Below are 17409 nucleotides of genomic sequence, written 5' to 3'. Positions count from 1 at the left end.
ACTAAGGGAAATAATAAAAAAAGGCTTTGGATGTACACTGCTGCCATATACTTTACAAGACCAAACTGGTTTTAAAATGTTAGTGGAATTATAATATAAAACTCAGCTGACAGCGCTATACTTTCAGAGCTGATGTTCTGAGGTTTTATAATGAAAACAACTCCCAATAACGGATCCTTAAATGTCTACAACCATTTCCTTTTCTGGTGCCTTTCAGAGTTTCCAAACTGGAAAAAAAGGTTTCAATACCAAAAATGTAGCAGCCCTTACAAAACTTCCTGAACATAATAGCTCTATCACTTTTAGGCAAATTTATAAGTAGGAACAATCATGGAATGCAAAAACATCTCATCTTAACTGAACTCAGCCAATACATGATGATTCATTTATAGCCAACACAGTCTAAATGATTTCTGAATAAAAAAATATATCAAGACAATACAGGTATATCAAAACAGGTAATATAGAGAGTCTCTGTGCTAGTTAACCCTTACCCGTACACCTTTTGGTCCCATATTTCCTATAGCCCCCGGCAAACCCTACAAAACACAAACAAAGCAATTATGATGAGTTATGATGTTGCAATTTTCCAGATATGCTTATGAAAGCTAAAACTCCATAGTACTCTGTGTATAATACACTATCAAAAAATGACAGCTTGATAATCATGAGGAACAGATTGGAGCTGCTGCTGAACAGGTGGAAAGTAGCATATAAGTTGATCTAGTGCCAATCAATATGTCCTCCTGAAAATTTATCAAGTGTTTGGAAGACATACTTGAGAACTGTGAAACAATTCTGGCAACACCTCTCACAATTCCTACTTTAGACTTGCCAAACCTTTAACATAAACTAAACTGGGATGTGTGATTTTGTAGCATGTGCTGATTTAACCAACCTTGGCCAAGGATAGCTCAACCAAAGATTTAATTTCTGGCATTTAATCAGTTGACGGTACCCACTGACTTCCATAGTATTTTTTCCATACTATCGAAGTCAATGGCCACTGTCAACTTTTTGGTTACCACCATATCGTGTATATTAAAATATCTTCTAATGTGTTATTTTGAATATAGTGAATAATATTGGTTTGGAAAAGGCTGATGGATGTTATGTTGCATATCTTTTTGGTTGAAGTTTTTATTTAAAAAGTTAAATCAGCTGATTCTCTCAAAGTCCGCCAAAAATCAACATAAATCTAAATTCCAATGGGATTTTCTAAAGCAGGCCTCATTGTGAAGTTATGTAAGACTGGAAACTACCAGAATGTTTAATTAGTAAGTTGTATTTGTTTCCCTGAATATGTGAATCTGGTAATCTGGAAAAGCTGTGGCTGATCACATGCAGACTCAGCCGAGGGAGAACATCTATCAAAAGCTGGAGAATCATCATTTGCAAATGACTTTTCCAATGATCAGGTAACATTCATGACTTTGCCACCCAAAGATGATTAATTTAGTGCTAGCACACTAAGCTCAAAATATAAAATTCATTTTCATTGCCTGTTAATGCCAAAAACAATTCTCATTTTTCAAAAAGTATGTCAAAATAAAAGGTCATATTGGCAGTCAGAGCAAGTTGTTTTAGTCTCTAATACAAGCTCTAAAAAGCCGGCAGCACAACAGAAGATTTACTGCACCTGCCTGCCAGGATAACCTTTGGCACCCGGGCTTCCATCCGGTCCTCTTTCTCCCTGTGGAGAGAGGAGAATGAACAGAATACAAGGAGGAAAAAATCCATTACAATAAATATGTCATTAGCATTGGAAGCTCTTCTTGTGGGAAGCCATAACAAACAAAAAGAAAGATAAAAAGCACAATTGAGAGAGAGAGAGAGAGAAAGAGAGAAAGAGGGGGGAGTGAATGGCCTTTCTATTAAAACAACATGTTTTTCTTCTGTGTGTCTGTAAATAGTTGCAGTCTTTTTTCATGTGTTGCCATTTTTGACAATATGACAAAAATGGAGCGTGTGTGGCTGACCACAGAATTGTGAAATTATGAAACAGAGATGAAAGCATTAGATATTGTTTTTATACTACTATAACTCCACAACTCTAAATTCCAGAAATTTGAGGTAAGTCTACACTGCTAAAACTTAAAAAAAGATTTTTTTAAAATCAGTTCTACAGTCTCTTTTTAGTTTTCATTGTGTCCATTGCTAAGCATGTAATTTATTATATATGCAAGTGTGGATGATTTGGAATGAATCTCAACTGAGTAGCAAAGTGTTCTGGTTAGATGAAAGATTTTTGTTAATTAAAAAAAAAGTATGCATTTAATCATTTTGTGAGTCTGTAGTCTGCTACTTTTTTAATTCTAAAAGTTTTTTTTTTTTTTAAGTACTCTTGAGCTGTGCACATACAGTACATTCCATCTTAGTTCTCAAAGGATCTGAAAAGTTCTAAATGAGAGCCCAACTGAAATCATCATGTCTACTAAACAGACAAGATAATATTCAGAGCTAAGGTGTGGTCACATTTGCACAGTCAAATTTCACAGGCAAAAGAAAGCCACAGATGTAATAATGGGAATAATGACATAATAATAATAAAAAAACCAAAAGCTATTCTGCCAACCACAAGCATAAAATTGCAGAGGGAAACTCTATCAAGTGAAATTCTTCCCAATTCACTTCAGAATTCACCTTCAAAAGTTTGCAAAGCAATGGCGAATGTGACGGCAACTTTAGGATTTTTACTTAGGTTATGTTAATATCATAGTTTTGTCAATCCTCTAGTTTTATAAATTCCTTTAATTCTCCTCTTGTGGAAAGTAAAAAAAGCAGTGGCATAGGAACTCACTTGATCTCCGGGGTGGCCAGAGGGACCAGGATGGCCTTTCTGTCCCTAAGCAGAGAGAGAGAGAGAGACAGACTGAGTGTTGCGAAAGGATATAAACACTCCCATTTATAGTTTGTCAAACAAGAGGAGGTAAATTACAGCAAGGATAATGTGCCTTTTAGGGAGTCACTTCTCAAACATTTGCTTAATCATCTCCTGGGGGGTTTCCACATACAGAGCCAAAAGAAAATGATCATAATCTCTAAACTTTAGTAATTCTAAAGGAACTTAATCATTTCCCACTAACAGCTATTAAATGACCATAAGCTGACAGTATGGTCTCGTTACACAAGTAACGTCATTCTTTTTTGACATAATGAAATGAAAATTTGCTTTTGCATTCAGTGTGACTGCCGATGAGTTACAGGAACAAAGTGAAACCAGCATGTACAATCCCAGCGGTTTACAAATGTTCCCAGGATGGAGGGATGGAAAAGTAATAAATGTAGGGAAACATAACAGGTCTCAAAGTGCACATCAACAGATTCTACTCTAACAGCAAGCCACTTCCGAACTAATACCAACTCATTAACGGCTGAGCAGATGCTTAAATGGTCTGGGGACAGGCCAATTAGCTCTCATATTAGCCCATAATGAGGGGAAGACAACATTTTATGCTTATGTGGTAGCTACCTCTTCAGGTTTTATTTTTATGAGTTTACCGCATTAACTTAACTATGTACTGTAATTGCTTCATTACAAATTTATCATAAGCAGCAAAAAATGTTTTTATATATATTTATATATATATATATATATATATATATATATATATATATATATATATTTATATATATATATATATATGTTATATATATTAAACTGTAGATATTTCACAGAATGTCCAAGCTGCTCTTTTCCATTTAAAAAAGTACAGTATATTCAGGTTTGGAATCACTCCTTTCATTCTTGGGTGAACTATTACTTTAAGAAGAACAAGAACCAATGAACAAAAACAATTTAGAATTGATCTATGGAGCTCTTCAGGGTCCTACACAACAGGAACATTCATGGCACTCATTCCTCAATGTGGAGAGGTACCACTTTAAGTACCTTTCCTTCTACGAAAACTTGTAGGGACTGTAAATGTAATGAAGACATCATCGACACCTTCACAGTGAGTGAAAAATCATGTGGTGTTATGTGTCTTGGCTGGGTAATTGGCAGTAACCTTTGGGATTACAATAACAGAGAGGAAACTTCTATTGACTAGAATTCAAGAGGAGGAATGGAAATTCTATGGCAAGGTTCAGCTCTCACTGAGTAACACTCCCACACAAGTACATTGTACATATAGAATATATATTTTTTTTTATTATTGCAGAATATACTGTATATATATATATATATATATATATATATATATATATATATATATATATAAGTTATATATTGACTCATGTCAGCTGTAGCAGTTATATATTGACTCATTTTATTTTTGTAATGTTTATTTATATTTATATATATTAAAAATGTTAAATCTTAACTGTCAAATAAATGCTTTTTTTACGGTCTATTCATTAAAGAATCCTGTCAAAATGTATGTTTCCCACAAATATTTACGCATCAACTGTTTTCATCATTGATAATAATAAGAAATATTTCTTGAGTACCAAAGCAGCACATCAGAATGATTTCTGAAGGATCATGTGACACTGAAAACTGGAGTAATGATGCTGAAAATTCAGCTTTGCCATCAAAGGAATAAATTACATTTTAAAACATATTCAAACAGAATACTGTTATTTTAAATTGTAATAACATTTCACAGTATTACAATTTTTATGGTATGTTGATCAAATTAAAGTCTTGATAAAAATAAGTGACTTTTTTTCTAAAATTAAAATCTTACCTATCCCTATACTAAAGTGTAACGTACTGTATGCATCTTTATTATTACATTTATTAATGTATTAAACAATTTAAAACATAACATTTTTGTGAAAAATCTTTCATTAAAATAAATAAATGCTATTTGGATTGATATTTTGTTATATAATGCTATGACATTTATGCATTTTTAAGTATGGTTTCAGTATCCAAACAGATTTTGTGGCTATATACTGTATGTGATTTAGAGCAAACACTCTACCCACAGCTACTGTGCCGGTGCCAACTGTTCTATCAACTGCTTTTGGTGTTTATCTGTGCCTGCTGGGGCAAATCTCTTTACAAAAAAAAAAAAAAAAAAAATGCTTATAGAAACCTAATTAGTGAGGACTCTTCTGAGTAAACAAAACAAATCATAGTTTGGCACAAGCGATCAAAGACAGGTTAAATGTATACAACACAGGCTTGTGATCTCCACACTGGAACTGAGTGCTCTTCTGTGGAGGATAATGAACAATGCCCTCCCTCCTCCTAAACTATGGAAATATATTGCATAAGGGGAGGGAAGTCCCCAGTGTAGAACTAAGAGTCAGAGTAGGAATGAGGGCCAAGCTTCATTGCCATGAAAAAGAGAATGTGTCTTGCCGTTGGTGCTTACATTTATACCATGCATAAACAGAGAACAAATAGATCCCACATGTGTGTGCTAAAGGGACCATAATAAAAGGAAGCAAATGTTTCTGTGCTTATATGATGCTGTATACGTGTGTTGGACTTCAGAAATTCAGAAGATAAAGCTTCCATTCTGTGTTTGCCTTTTTTCCCCAATGTATTTTATGTCATCATATTTTTATTCAGTTAAAGAAATTGGTACATTGTTATACCCTTTACACTATCATCATTATCAAGTTATCAACACTATACTTTTACACTATCACCAATAGTTTTGTATGATTACAACAAAGTCATAACAGTCTCAAGATTTTTTTTTTTAATTGCAAAAGCATTTTTAAATTGATTAAAAATGAAAAAAAAAAAAAAAAATTTAATTACTACAGTAACTTATAGACAAGTATTTTTGTTTATTTATTTATTCATATTTATTTAGTTTTATTTAATGTTTGCACTGTTTTACTTTTTTGTATTATTTTGTTGTTGTTTTTGTACACTGTGAAATAAATAAATACATACAGGTGCATCTCAATAAAATAGAATGTCATGGAAAAGTTCATTTATTTCAGTAATTCAACTCAAATTGTGAAACTCGTGTACGTATTAAATAAATTCAATGCACACAGACTGAAGTAGTTTAAGTTTTTTTTTTTTTTTTTTTTTTTTTTGTTGTGATTTTTTTTGATATTTTTTAAAAAAAAACTAATTATTTATTTTATCAACAAATAAGAAATACTTGATAAGACCAATGAAAAAAACATTTTTTTTTGTGAATTGTTGGCCTTCTGGAAACTATGTTCATTTACTGTACATGTACTCAATAGGGCTCTTTTGTGTTACATTGTGCCTTTATTTACACAAAAATATTTACATAATTACTGTATTTTACACATTTGTAATTAAATGTGTCCAAAATCACTTACTTGTTTATTCATTCACAGTTTACTACATACTGAATGTGACATACAGTAGTTAAGTGAGTGAGTGAATGTGGGCACAGCTGTATTGAACAACTGCATTGTGCATGACATGCTGTATTTCAACCGGCATGAAATCTGACATGAAATACAATCTGATTTTAATCAGATTTCAAGCCACAAGTAAATATGGTTTACAAAAATCAGATTTCATGCAGACAACAAACAAAACATTTTTCCTGCCTGGCTTCACAAAGCCCATTTGATGATACAGTTGAACAGCAGACAGCAGACACAATATCCCAGCAGCACTCCACTGGGAACTTTATTCATAAATTGAAATCACTAATGTCTATTTATGTGATTTCTGCTGATATTGAGCGCTACTAAATAAACCAAGACAGCTTAGCTCTTAGCCACTCAATTTAAACTTGATTTAGTTCCTCTTTAAAAACATCTGACAGTTGGAGTTTTGGTCCAAAACAAAGACAATCCAAGACAGTCTGTAGTATCTGAACTGTTTTGCACTATTTATCTTATGTAATCCTTAGCTACAGAAAAAGGAACAAATATACTTTCTTTCTCTCTTGACCTGAGAGTGTCGCTTCATGAAACTATTGCAGACACAGATTTTCTTCCAGGTAACTATGAATGGATGCCTCCAGTTCCAAAAACGCAGCTTGTTCTAGTTCCATTTCACAGTCTGTGCCAAAGGTCTTCCTCCCAATTGGTCATTCACCTCTGGCTGAGTAAAAGCAAAAGTTTTTTTTCCCCCTGCAGTAACTGGCTCTTTTTTCCATCCCATTCAGTAAATCTGTGACGACAATAAAGTTTAATATAATTACACTATTACAACCAAGGACGTCTATGAGACTGATATCCAGTAACAGATGTGGTCAAAGGGTTGAGTTTGTTAATGTTGAATGAACATATTCCTATTACTCAGGTGGCAGGGAATGTGTTCAAAAGCCCAGTTATGAAAGAAAGAAAAATAAGACAATTTTTAGCTAAGAGAACTTGGAGTTAACTATGTTTTATAGCACTCTTATCCTTGTCGAAGATTTATTTCCAGCCAATGGCTAAGGCTAAAGATCCAAATATTATGAAGGTTTTCCGCTTAAACCATGCCACATAATGTCAGCACAAGGTTTTAGTGTCTGTCTACTGTACTGTACTGTAGCAGTTTAATTATGGTTTGACTGGTTTCACAACCAGGTCTCTTACTGGCCTTAATTTCAGTTTTTTATACTTTTTTATAAACAAACACAAGTGGTGTTTCCCCGAATAAAATTTGCTAAGCAAAACATGAGGCTAGGATTTTGCAGATGGTTGGCATGCAGCTACTAAGGTTTTTTAAGTGTTTTAGTGCATGGCTATAGGGTTGCTAGGCCATTGAGGTGGTTGCCAGGTGGTTATTTAATGGGCCACATTAAAAAAAACTTTTAATGTTTAAAAGAGACAGCTTAAACCAGCCTCCAAGCCAGCTTGGGGTCTCAGCCTGACCAGATTAGAAGTGACCAAAAACTCTTTAAATAAATTTTTTTTAGCCTGTTTTACAGACTGTGTGACAAAATCTGAGTCTGATCATAAAGAAAAGTATTTGTACACTATTATATAAAAAAAGTCATTTACATTTGTCACAAAAAAATTTTTTGGTAAGAGTTCCATTTGTTAACATTAGTTAACTAATAATTACAACTACCTCTAAAGCATATATAGTAACAATTTAGATTAGAAGAGTTTTCCTTCAATAAACTCCTAATTTGCTGCTTATTGATAGAAAGTATGGTAATTGTTGTAGTACTAATGTTTAGGTATTGTGTGGGGTTATGGGATCTAGAATATGGTCATGCATTAATATGTGCTTTGTAAGTACAAATAAATAGCTAATATGCCAGTAAATATGAATATAATAATAATTAATTAATAAACTGCTAATAAGCAACTGGTTAATAAGAAAAAGTTTCCATAATCTAAGGAGTTACCACATTTTAAAGTTATTTTTAGCATTTACCAAGACATCATTAAAATCATCAAAAATAAATGTTGTTAATATTATTTAATGAACATGAGCTAATGAAATAAATAACATTAACAAAGATTACTATAATGTAACAAATGTATTGCTCATTGTCAGTTAATGCATTAACTTCAATGACCATATTGGAAAGTGCTAATACTTTGAGTAAGGAGTTTGTTGAAATCCTTTTACTTCATTATGAGCAATAATAATAGTGATGCTTGCCTTAGATGCTTTGCTTTGAAAACACAAAAACTGGTTCAACTATGTCTGAGAACTTAGATAAGCAATTGAGCAGAGGGCAGCTGAGTGTGATATGAGTAAGAAGAAAGGAATCTGGAGCTTGTAATGACGAATGATGTGGACTCAGCTCTACAGAAATCACTTCAGGACACATCACAGAAAAAAATACTAGCATATACATGCCGTGCAACAGTTCACCGTTCACATCTTGGGTCTATAAAACAGTTACACAAACCAAATGACAAAAATAGTGTATAAACGATCATTGCCAAAAGGGTCCCAGTGAATCTCAGTGAGAAAGAGAAGGGGTGGAGCATTACAATCTCCAAGCAGACGTTAGTAGCCCACGCTCGTCCTATTACAGCACACCGTCCAGCTGTGCCAGAGTCCACATCTGCTGATCCTCAGATCGCGAGTGTGAAACGATTGAAAAATTGTGTACATGGCTCAATATTTTGAAATTAAAAGCATAACTCAACCCCAATCAATCATTACCTGCTCATATGACCAAATGTGTCACTGCTACTTACTGTACATGTGTTACTTTACAGTAAGTTTGAGCATCACATTTTTCATTTGTTTTATTGTTACAAGATTTTGTCTTTGGCCACGGCCCATGGATGGAATAACTTTATGGTTCGTTGCCAGCAGTAATTTAGCACAAGTAGTGTCTGCAACTATTTTCCACCAGCTTTTAATATTTTGTTTTATATCTGTGGCCATGTGATTGGAAACACATGGAGAAAAAGAAAATGCCAGGTACCGTAATTCCATTACTTTATAATGTTTCAGGGAGTCATTTTGATCCAAATGTTTAAACAAACACCACTGATTATTCATTTAAAACTGATGATGTAATACGATGCACATGTATGGGTCTCTTTGTGTGTTGTGTGACTGCGTGTGCTACTCAACAGCACATAAAATGACTTCTTAGAATGCCAAAGTACTGAATGCCAAATTCACAAAACCAATGCCACCTGTGAAGTTTTTCTAAAAACTTAATAGCAAATTTTCCCCTTTGGAGAAAGTGAATATGGGCGTCTTTGCAATTGCAATTGGCTGTCTGAAAGTGTTAGTACAGGGACCTGGCAGAGCCAATTTCTTCTCAGCGGTGTAGACAGTGTATATGTTCACTGGAAATATGACTGTTTTGAAGCAGGACTTCTGCCCTGGCCAAAGTGCTGTCTGTTCACTTGATTTGGAACCCATTACCTCTCCTGTTGTACTATAATGACACCTATTTGGTCCTGTTAGGTAAAGAACATTTCAAAATAAAATACACACACTACATGGAGGTAAACCACAGTATCTTAAAAGGAATTTTCCACAGACATCCCTTGGATTACAATGAGGTCATGCTCTGGCTATCCCATTCACAGCGGCATCCAGGACATCGAGGTCAAGTGGACAAGTCTGAAACAAATTGGGTTTCTTTCTAGAAAAGCAGGGGAAATGCTCAAAGCTTCCGTGAGGTCTACTACAAGAACCTTTTCCAATGGGATTTCACACAACTGATTTTAGGAGGAGTTCAACACAAGAACCTGTTTCGCATTTGCTGAGTTAGACTGATGTCTCGCCATCCAGAATAAGCCGTGGTATGACTGTATGTGAGGAATTACTTTAGCATAGGGCTGATAAAGCAATAATGTTTCCTGGAAAAACATGATGCTATGCTGTTGCAAATTAAGTGTGCTGAACATTTCCAAACATCTGGGTTGGGAACTATGCTTAGATCCGCTCTGTGACGTGACATTGGTGGAGTTTCCCTAGAATAAAAGGATGACTCTTACCTTCCGACCAGCTTGACCGGGTAGTCCGGGTAGCCCTAATATCCCAGGGTCCCCCTAAAAAGCAAAAACACTGAAAATGACTCCTGGTATGGTAAATTTGGAAAATAGTCGAACGCACAACCTTTTCAAAGTATACTCCATTTGATTGCCTTCATGAATGCAGGCGGTTAACACATGTGCTCTAGAAGGCTTCATCTTTATCCAGCGTCTGCTCTATTTTCTCCAGAAGTTATGACAGAAAAAATGTCTTTGTACTCCTTTAAACTAAAGTTGCCGCTATCTCATAACCCTCTTACACAAGTGCTTGTCAATGCAGCCATCTGTTATAATAGTCTCCGGTATTTTGTTGTTGTTCAGTCTCTTTTGTTTAGTTTTCTACTGTGAAAAAAATGGCCCAGGCTAGTGTTGTCCAAAAATCGGATGATGTGTGTACAGTATGCACATACTATTCTGGTACACGTGGACCCTTGCGTGCACGTAAAAGCCGAAGTATATGCTACTTGTTTGCTACTATGTTATTCTTATATCTTCGCAAGTCATGTTTGATCTCGCAAGTCTACATGAGATCTCGTCTCACTATGAAAATTATACTATAATTGGCAGGATTATAATGTTAAAAGTCGGTTAAAACTGTGGTGGTCTCCACCAGTTTTAAAACCGGTTAAGATGTCCCAGGCCTTAAGGTAGGGGTGCAAAACTCAGGGCCACAGCCCTAAACTCTAATTAAACACACCTGATCCAGCTAATCAAGTTCTTCAGGCTTATTAATCATGGTTTCCACAAAAATATTAAACAGGACAAATGAGCACCAAATTTTCTCTTTTCATCATATTAAAATGGTTTCTGAAGGATCCTGTGACACTAAAACTGAAATAATGACTGAAAACTCAGCTTTGCCATTACAGGAATACATTTTAAAATAAAATATATAAATATATATAAAAAAAGGAAATTTAAATAGTTCTTTTTATATTTTAGTTTTTTCTTTAACGTCCTATAACCCTACCAGCTGCAATTTTTTGTTTTTATTTTCAAGAATCAGTGTGTTGATTAATGCAAGAACTTGCATCATTTTAAGCATGAATAAAAAAAGTTTGCTAGTGCAAATACTTTATTCTATTTGGTTCTGTTTATTCCATTATTCCATACTTTAAAACACATACCTTTATTCCATTTGGTGCTCTGCCAGGTGAGATTCCAGGGTCTCCCTTTTTACCCTGTAACACACAGAAGACAAAGAACTGATCCAAACTACCACTCATGGAAAAATATACAATTATTATTATTTTTTTATATATATTAATTATTATAATTAAAATTATTAATTAGAAAGGCGTATTTAGATTATACAACGCTTTCATAAAAGTTAAACTGAGTGTACCATCCTAAAAGGCTTTTAAATGAAAAGACTTTTCAAACTATCTACAGTGACACACCACTCACTGTTGTTTTGAACCATGTATACATCGCACAGGAAATGAGGAGGTTACTGGGGAGTTATTGTGACCCCTGCTCTAAAATCCATTCCAAACAGAACACTGTAACAGAATTCCTCTCCTAATTTTTCTATATAGTCTACATGGATAAGAGTAATGCAGGTTTGCAAAGGAAAGGAGTGTTGTTTACAAAAGAGAGTGACCCATGTACGCTAGTGAGAATAAGTTTACAGTAAGCCTCTGCAATGACACTGGGGTTCACACATTACATTCTTCTGCCTTTTCAGGCAACGGGATGAAGCCATGCTTTATGGTTATGATTCAAACACATGTACAAGTGGTAGCATTTTTTTTTCTCCAATCAATCTAAGCAGTTAATCTGCTGTTTTTTGCTTGACAATGCTTCCGGCATTGTTTTTGCGGCTGTTTCACCAAAGAAATTATGCAAATCAGATAAGAGTGCAAACATGGCCATAAATCTGTGCTGAATGCAATTTGCATGGCATAATCTTGTAGGTTTTGAGCTTGGTTGTGAAGAATGCATCAGGCTTGTACTTTACAGTGAATGTACAACTTCACTTCAACACTGCAATTCAGACACCAAAATTGGTTCTTGAAAGCCAAAAGTGTGCTTGTCTACAACATTTGTCTGGATACATGCCAGTTATAATGCTCTTATCCATCATTTGATGGTTTACCACTCAATAAATGACAAAATGATTGCTATTCGACTACAGTACATTTATAGAGAGAAATGACTACTAGGAAGCCAACAACAAACATACTACATTGATGTTTGTTTTGTGGGTCTGTCTCTCTCATTTTGCGCTTCCCTCTTTCTATTTGTCTCATCATTGTCCCAAATGGCATTAACAGTAAGTCAGGGGAATTTGAATTTGGGCTCGCCTTCATATGGCAAAGAAAGATCTTTGCTCTCCTGGTCTATTGTAAGATTTCCACAAGCAGCCAGATGTGGTCAAATGAACAACTGTGAAAAGCGTGAATGGAAATAAACAGGTCCAATGATGTCGTCAAACTCGTACTTCAACCATATTTCTTGCCAACGTTCATCAGAATTCAGCTACTCATGTTTTATTGTTTCTCTTTTAATTTACAACAGCTAAATGTAGATGGTAGAGTTACTAGTTTTCTATTGGTCCCAAAGTAGTAGTGTTTTTTATGGTAGTACTGTAGTCTACTGACATAGTCTACCTTGTGATATCACTGTTGTAAAATACACAATCACCTATTACTTAAAGTGCATATGGCTCATAATTAAAAGCCATTGAGTAGATCAAAACTCATGCATATGTTTAATGATCTCCTTTAAGTTTGAGGAATTCACTAATAAGTTCAAGACTTGCATCTTACGGGAGTTTTTGTTATGGTATGTCCAAAGATACTGATCAACGTCATCACAAATTGCTTCGTAAAACAAAAAACAAACAAAACTAAACAAGAACAGACAAAAGTGGGGTTAACACTTTATTTTGATTGTCCACTTTAGACATTCTACTAACAGTAAGTAACTCTGCAGCTACATGTCAACTAGCAGTCATTAGAGTATTAGTAGACTGTCTGGTTAATATCTTCTAACACTTTATTTTGATGGGTCCACAACATACAACATAGTGACTATGAGAAACTTTGCAAGTATATGTCAACTTATTCTACTAACCCTAAACCTAACCTAACAGTCTACTCTGAGAGTAAGTAGACATGTAGTTGCAAATTAATGCGAATTAGTTGACATGTAGTTGGAAAGTTACTTATAGAGAGTAGTATGTCTAAAGTGGACTATCAAAACAAAGCATAACCAAAAGGGGCCTCACAGCTCCAACAAACTAGTTTGTTAGCATCCACAAATGCATTACAAATCTGTATTCAGTGGTACATACCTTGGGTCCGGCAGTCCCTGGGTGGCCTGGGTTTCCATGCGGACCAAGGGGACCCTACAAAACAACACAACATATGTTTACTTGTATTTGTGTGCTGTCTCCTCTATAGTTACTGTGCAATCACTGCAGGAGACTTAAGCTGGGTCACAACCTTGCACCACATTATTGTTTTTTTCTTTTTTTTCCGGACAATAAAAGGCGAATAAAAAGACAAGAGAGGAAAGGAGAGGGGCATAAAACAGAATTAAATGTACAGAGAGAAAAAGAGTCAGTGAAATGAATACTCGTGTACACAACTGTTTTAGAAGCACATGACAATGACCAGTCCAATCGCTGTTATCAGGGTTCCAAATTAACACTCACAAAGCGCCAATGTGAGTAAAAATGGACTTTGGCAGGGAAAACGAGTAACTCCCCCAGTTAGGAACAGCAACAAGATTTAAATCAAATTATAAAACGATAATTTATTTCAACCTCAGTGATGTAAGCGACATAAGCTAATTAAATCAAAGACAATCTGCCGATTAAAGAAACATCTGTCAAAACTGATCCGTCTTCAAACAACTTTTCCCTTAGTGGAAATTATATTGTCAGGCATTTTGGAAGCCTAAAAGTTTTTTTTTTTTCTTCTATGTAGTGACACATTTTGCTCAAATTGTTTCACTCCCAAATCTCCCTGGGTTTAAGTGAAAGGATAAATGAATTTATTCTTTTTTAACAGATCAGGTAAAATGATCTGTTAAATATCTATGCCAGTACGTGTATAAACACGTAACTTGAAATTAAAGCAGTGATGAATCCACTTTGGCAGTTCCATCTGTAAATGCCTCATAAAACTATGTATTGTGCACTTAGGCACCTTTATAAATTTCAGACAGAAACAGAAAAAATGTCAGGGCAATAAATAAAGACTTATAGTGGATCTCTTAATTCTTACAATGGTTCAGGACCTCTCAGCCCCCACCTTTAGCTCAAACCCTGGAAAATGTTTATTCCTTTAGTCCCTTAAAGTCGCCAACCCTGTCAGAATCTGAGGGAAGCAGCTTCGTCAAATTTAGGGAATGAAGAGATGTTAAAAAACCTCATACATTTTTCATTATTCTGGCCCTCATGGTAAGTACTGTACGTAAGTAGCACAGTTTGCCCAAGGCATGCATTCAGAAAATTGCCCTCCACTTAAAAAGAAAGTGTTGTGTTTAAAAGGGTACTTCTGGCATATGCTTTTGGCATATACCATATGGACATGATTTTCTTCATTAGCTCACTTTTCCAGCAGCGGCCAGGGGGTTTGAGTAGAGAGAGTGCAAGAAAGCTCCCTAGACACTGATTTATATGCTTTGTTAGTAAAGCAGACAAAATGGAAGTGATCTTAAACAACAAACTGCAAAATCTTGTCACAATCAAAATGGGCATCACTTAAGAGGTTAATATGTGGCAAACAAAACTAAAGGCCACAAATACTGTGAGGTGGAATAATTTGGGCTTGGGGATGTTTATTTGCATATGCTTTCTGCATTGTTTTAGCACCTGATTCACTCAAGAACTTATGCAAATCAGGTAAATAGGCATTCATTGTAAGTATTCCTTATCTGAAGTTAGCTGTAAAGGATGCAGCAGCCTGCAATCTGGCATATTTTAGAGGGACTGTACAGCATCACTCCACTGCTACGATGCAGAAAATGCAGAAAGTGTGCTCAACTACATTTCATGTCTTTATATATACTGGTTCAATCATCATTTGATAAACTACTGTTGCCAAGATCACTAGAAAATGTACACAAACATCTCTCATAAATTAAAATCTGTTTACAGTTTCTGGCACAGCCCTATTTCAGCACATTGAGCGGATACTTAAATGGATCTCTGGTCAGTTTTTGTGCTGAAAAGACTGCTCAACTGTTCGCCCTGTGTTTCATAATGTGTAAAATTATTGCAGAAAATACCTTCGGATCATATTGGATACATTCTAAAAATATTTAGACCTAAATTAAAGTAATATTTCAATGGAAAATGTAATTTCTCCAAATCTGTTCTCATAAAGAAACAAACTCATCTACATTTTGGATGGCCTAATTTTAGCAGATTTATCATTTTTGGTTTAACTACTACTTTAAATATTTATGTATTTGACTTGCATATAATAAACAAATAAATTCCATTCATTTGGATTACACAGTATTAACATAAAATTAATGTGATGATTATTTGTCAGTCATACATCAGTTAAACAGGTTAGAAACAGGTACACTCAAAAACATCATGACATAGTTTATTATTAACTATTTGCATACATTAGATTTTTTTTAAACAATCATTTTTTCAAATGGCATTTGTTTAAATTTGAATACATTAGAATCAGCATAAATTAGTTCAGAATCACTATAAATTTGTTCAGTGTAAAATCAATTAAATGTATTCCATTCAAAAAGCCAGAACATGGTTATGGCTAGCTGAAGAACATGCAACATTCAATTAGTTAAAGTTAAAAAATGGGGTTTATTGATTATAAATATATAAACCTGGTTATTATACAGATAAAACATTTCGTTTATTAGTACTATTACAGAAATCTTACTTCTTTAATTTATGCATGGCTGACAAATATGCATAACATTAAGTTTATTAGTTTGTAAAACTGTGTAATCCAAATGGATAGAAGTTTTATATGCAATTCAAAAACAATCATTTTAAATCTTTTTTGAATGATAGCTGACAACCATCAGGGAAGTTATTTACACTGTAGAGGAAATAACAAGCAATGGTGAGATTCAAAGACTAAAAGCCAAGAGCCAATGCTAAGCCTACTTGTCAAGGCAGCGCTATTATTTATATATGATCCACCTGGGGTTAGCCATGAGTGGGGCTCTTATTCATTGCCCTTCCTGCTGAGTACACACAAACTGGCCATATGGAGATACTTACAAGAAGCTGATGTACAGATTTCCACCTAGTTTTTATGTTTGGTCAGGTTTTCCACATGTGGCCATGGTTAGTGATCAGAGGAGAGTGAGAGGGGGTATCAAGAAAGCCTATCAAGTTACATATTGGTTAATCTCTCCTCCTCACTTTCAGATCTCCAGCAGGCACTCGTGTGGGCAGACGAGTGTGGTGGTTGTCACTTTCTGCCTCATATATTTGAGAATGACTGACTTAAGGCGGGGTTCCCTGACCTGGCTCAAAGGAGGCCTCTGCTAATGTTTACCAGTGCACTAGAGGGAATATCTTTCTGGCCTGGCCCCTTGACCAAGATAAACTACGTTTAAAAGTGAAAAAAAACTTTTTTACTCTTGGCATTGTACATCAGAGAATTTTACTGTGTTGGTGCAGTACATCCAACAATCTTGTCTGTCATCTATGAGGCACTGATTCACACCAGACAACCCTGACAGACCACATGACCCAGCACATGGTGACACAGAAGGGAATGGTTTACAGTTCTGTGCAGTTGTGAGAGACCTAAGGGATGAATTACTACATAAACACTACTATATTTGGTGTAGTCACTAAAAACATATATGGAAACTGTCGGAAATTGCTTTTTTGTTTTCAAAAATAATTATTAGACAAAATGTCCATGTGGCCATAAGGAAATGATGATGCAAAAAAAAAAAAAAAAAAAAAAAAAACTATCCCAACTGAGCTTTAAAAAGAAGCTAACACAGGAATGGGAAAGTGATTCACATTTACCACTATTCAACGAAATCCAGTCGTTTCAATTGGAATCCATACATTCAAAATTTAGTGTAAAAGGTTTTCACACG

At 34.8% G+C, this 17409-nt stretch overlaps 1 protein-coding gene across 2 annotated transcripts in view; it reads right to left on the bottom strand.

Annotated features, from left to right (window-relative positions):
* The window catches only part of col27a1b (collagen, type XXVII, alpha 1b), a 74319-nt gene that overhangs the window by 36323 nt on the left and 20587 nt on the right, over positions 1 to 17409 (bottom strand). For both annotated transcript variants that reach the window (XM_042724746.1, XM_042724747.1), the window contains exons 5-10: positions 13649 to 13702; positions 11478 to 11531; positions 10315 to 10368; positions 2801 to 2845; positions 1640 to 1693; positions 495 to 539 (exon numbers count right to left, since the gene is read on the bottom strand). In XM_042724746.1, the coding sequence (XP_042580680.1) occupies positions 495 to 539; positions 1640 to 1693; positions 2801 to 2845; positions 10315 to 10368; positions 11478 to 11531; positions 13649 to 13702 (306 nt within the window). The remainder of the gene's footprint in view (positions 1 to 494; positions 540 to 1639; positions 1694 to 2800; positions 2846 to 10314; positions 10369 to 11477; positions 11532 to 13648; positions 13703 to 17409) is intronic.

This window comes from Cyprinus carpio, chromosome B5, assembly GCF_018340385.1.
Source record: "Cyprinus carpio isolate SPL01 chromosome B5, ASM1834038v1, whole genome shotgun sequence".
In the NCBI taxonomy this organism is placed as follows: Eukaryota; Metazoa; Chordata; class Actinopteri; order Cypriniformes; family Cyprinidae; genus Cyprinus; species Cyprinus carpio.
The sequence above is the reverse complement of the archived record's forward strand: the minus strand, read 5'-3'. Positions and strand labels throughout refer to the sequence as shown.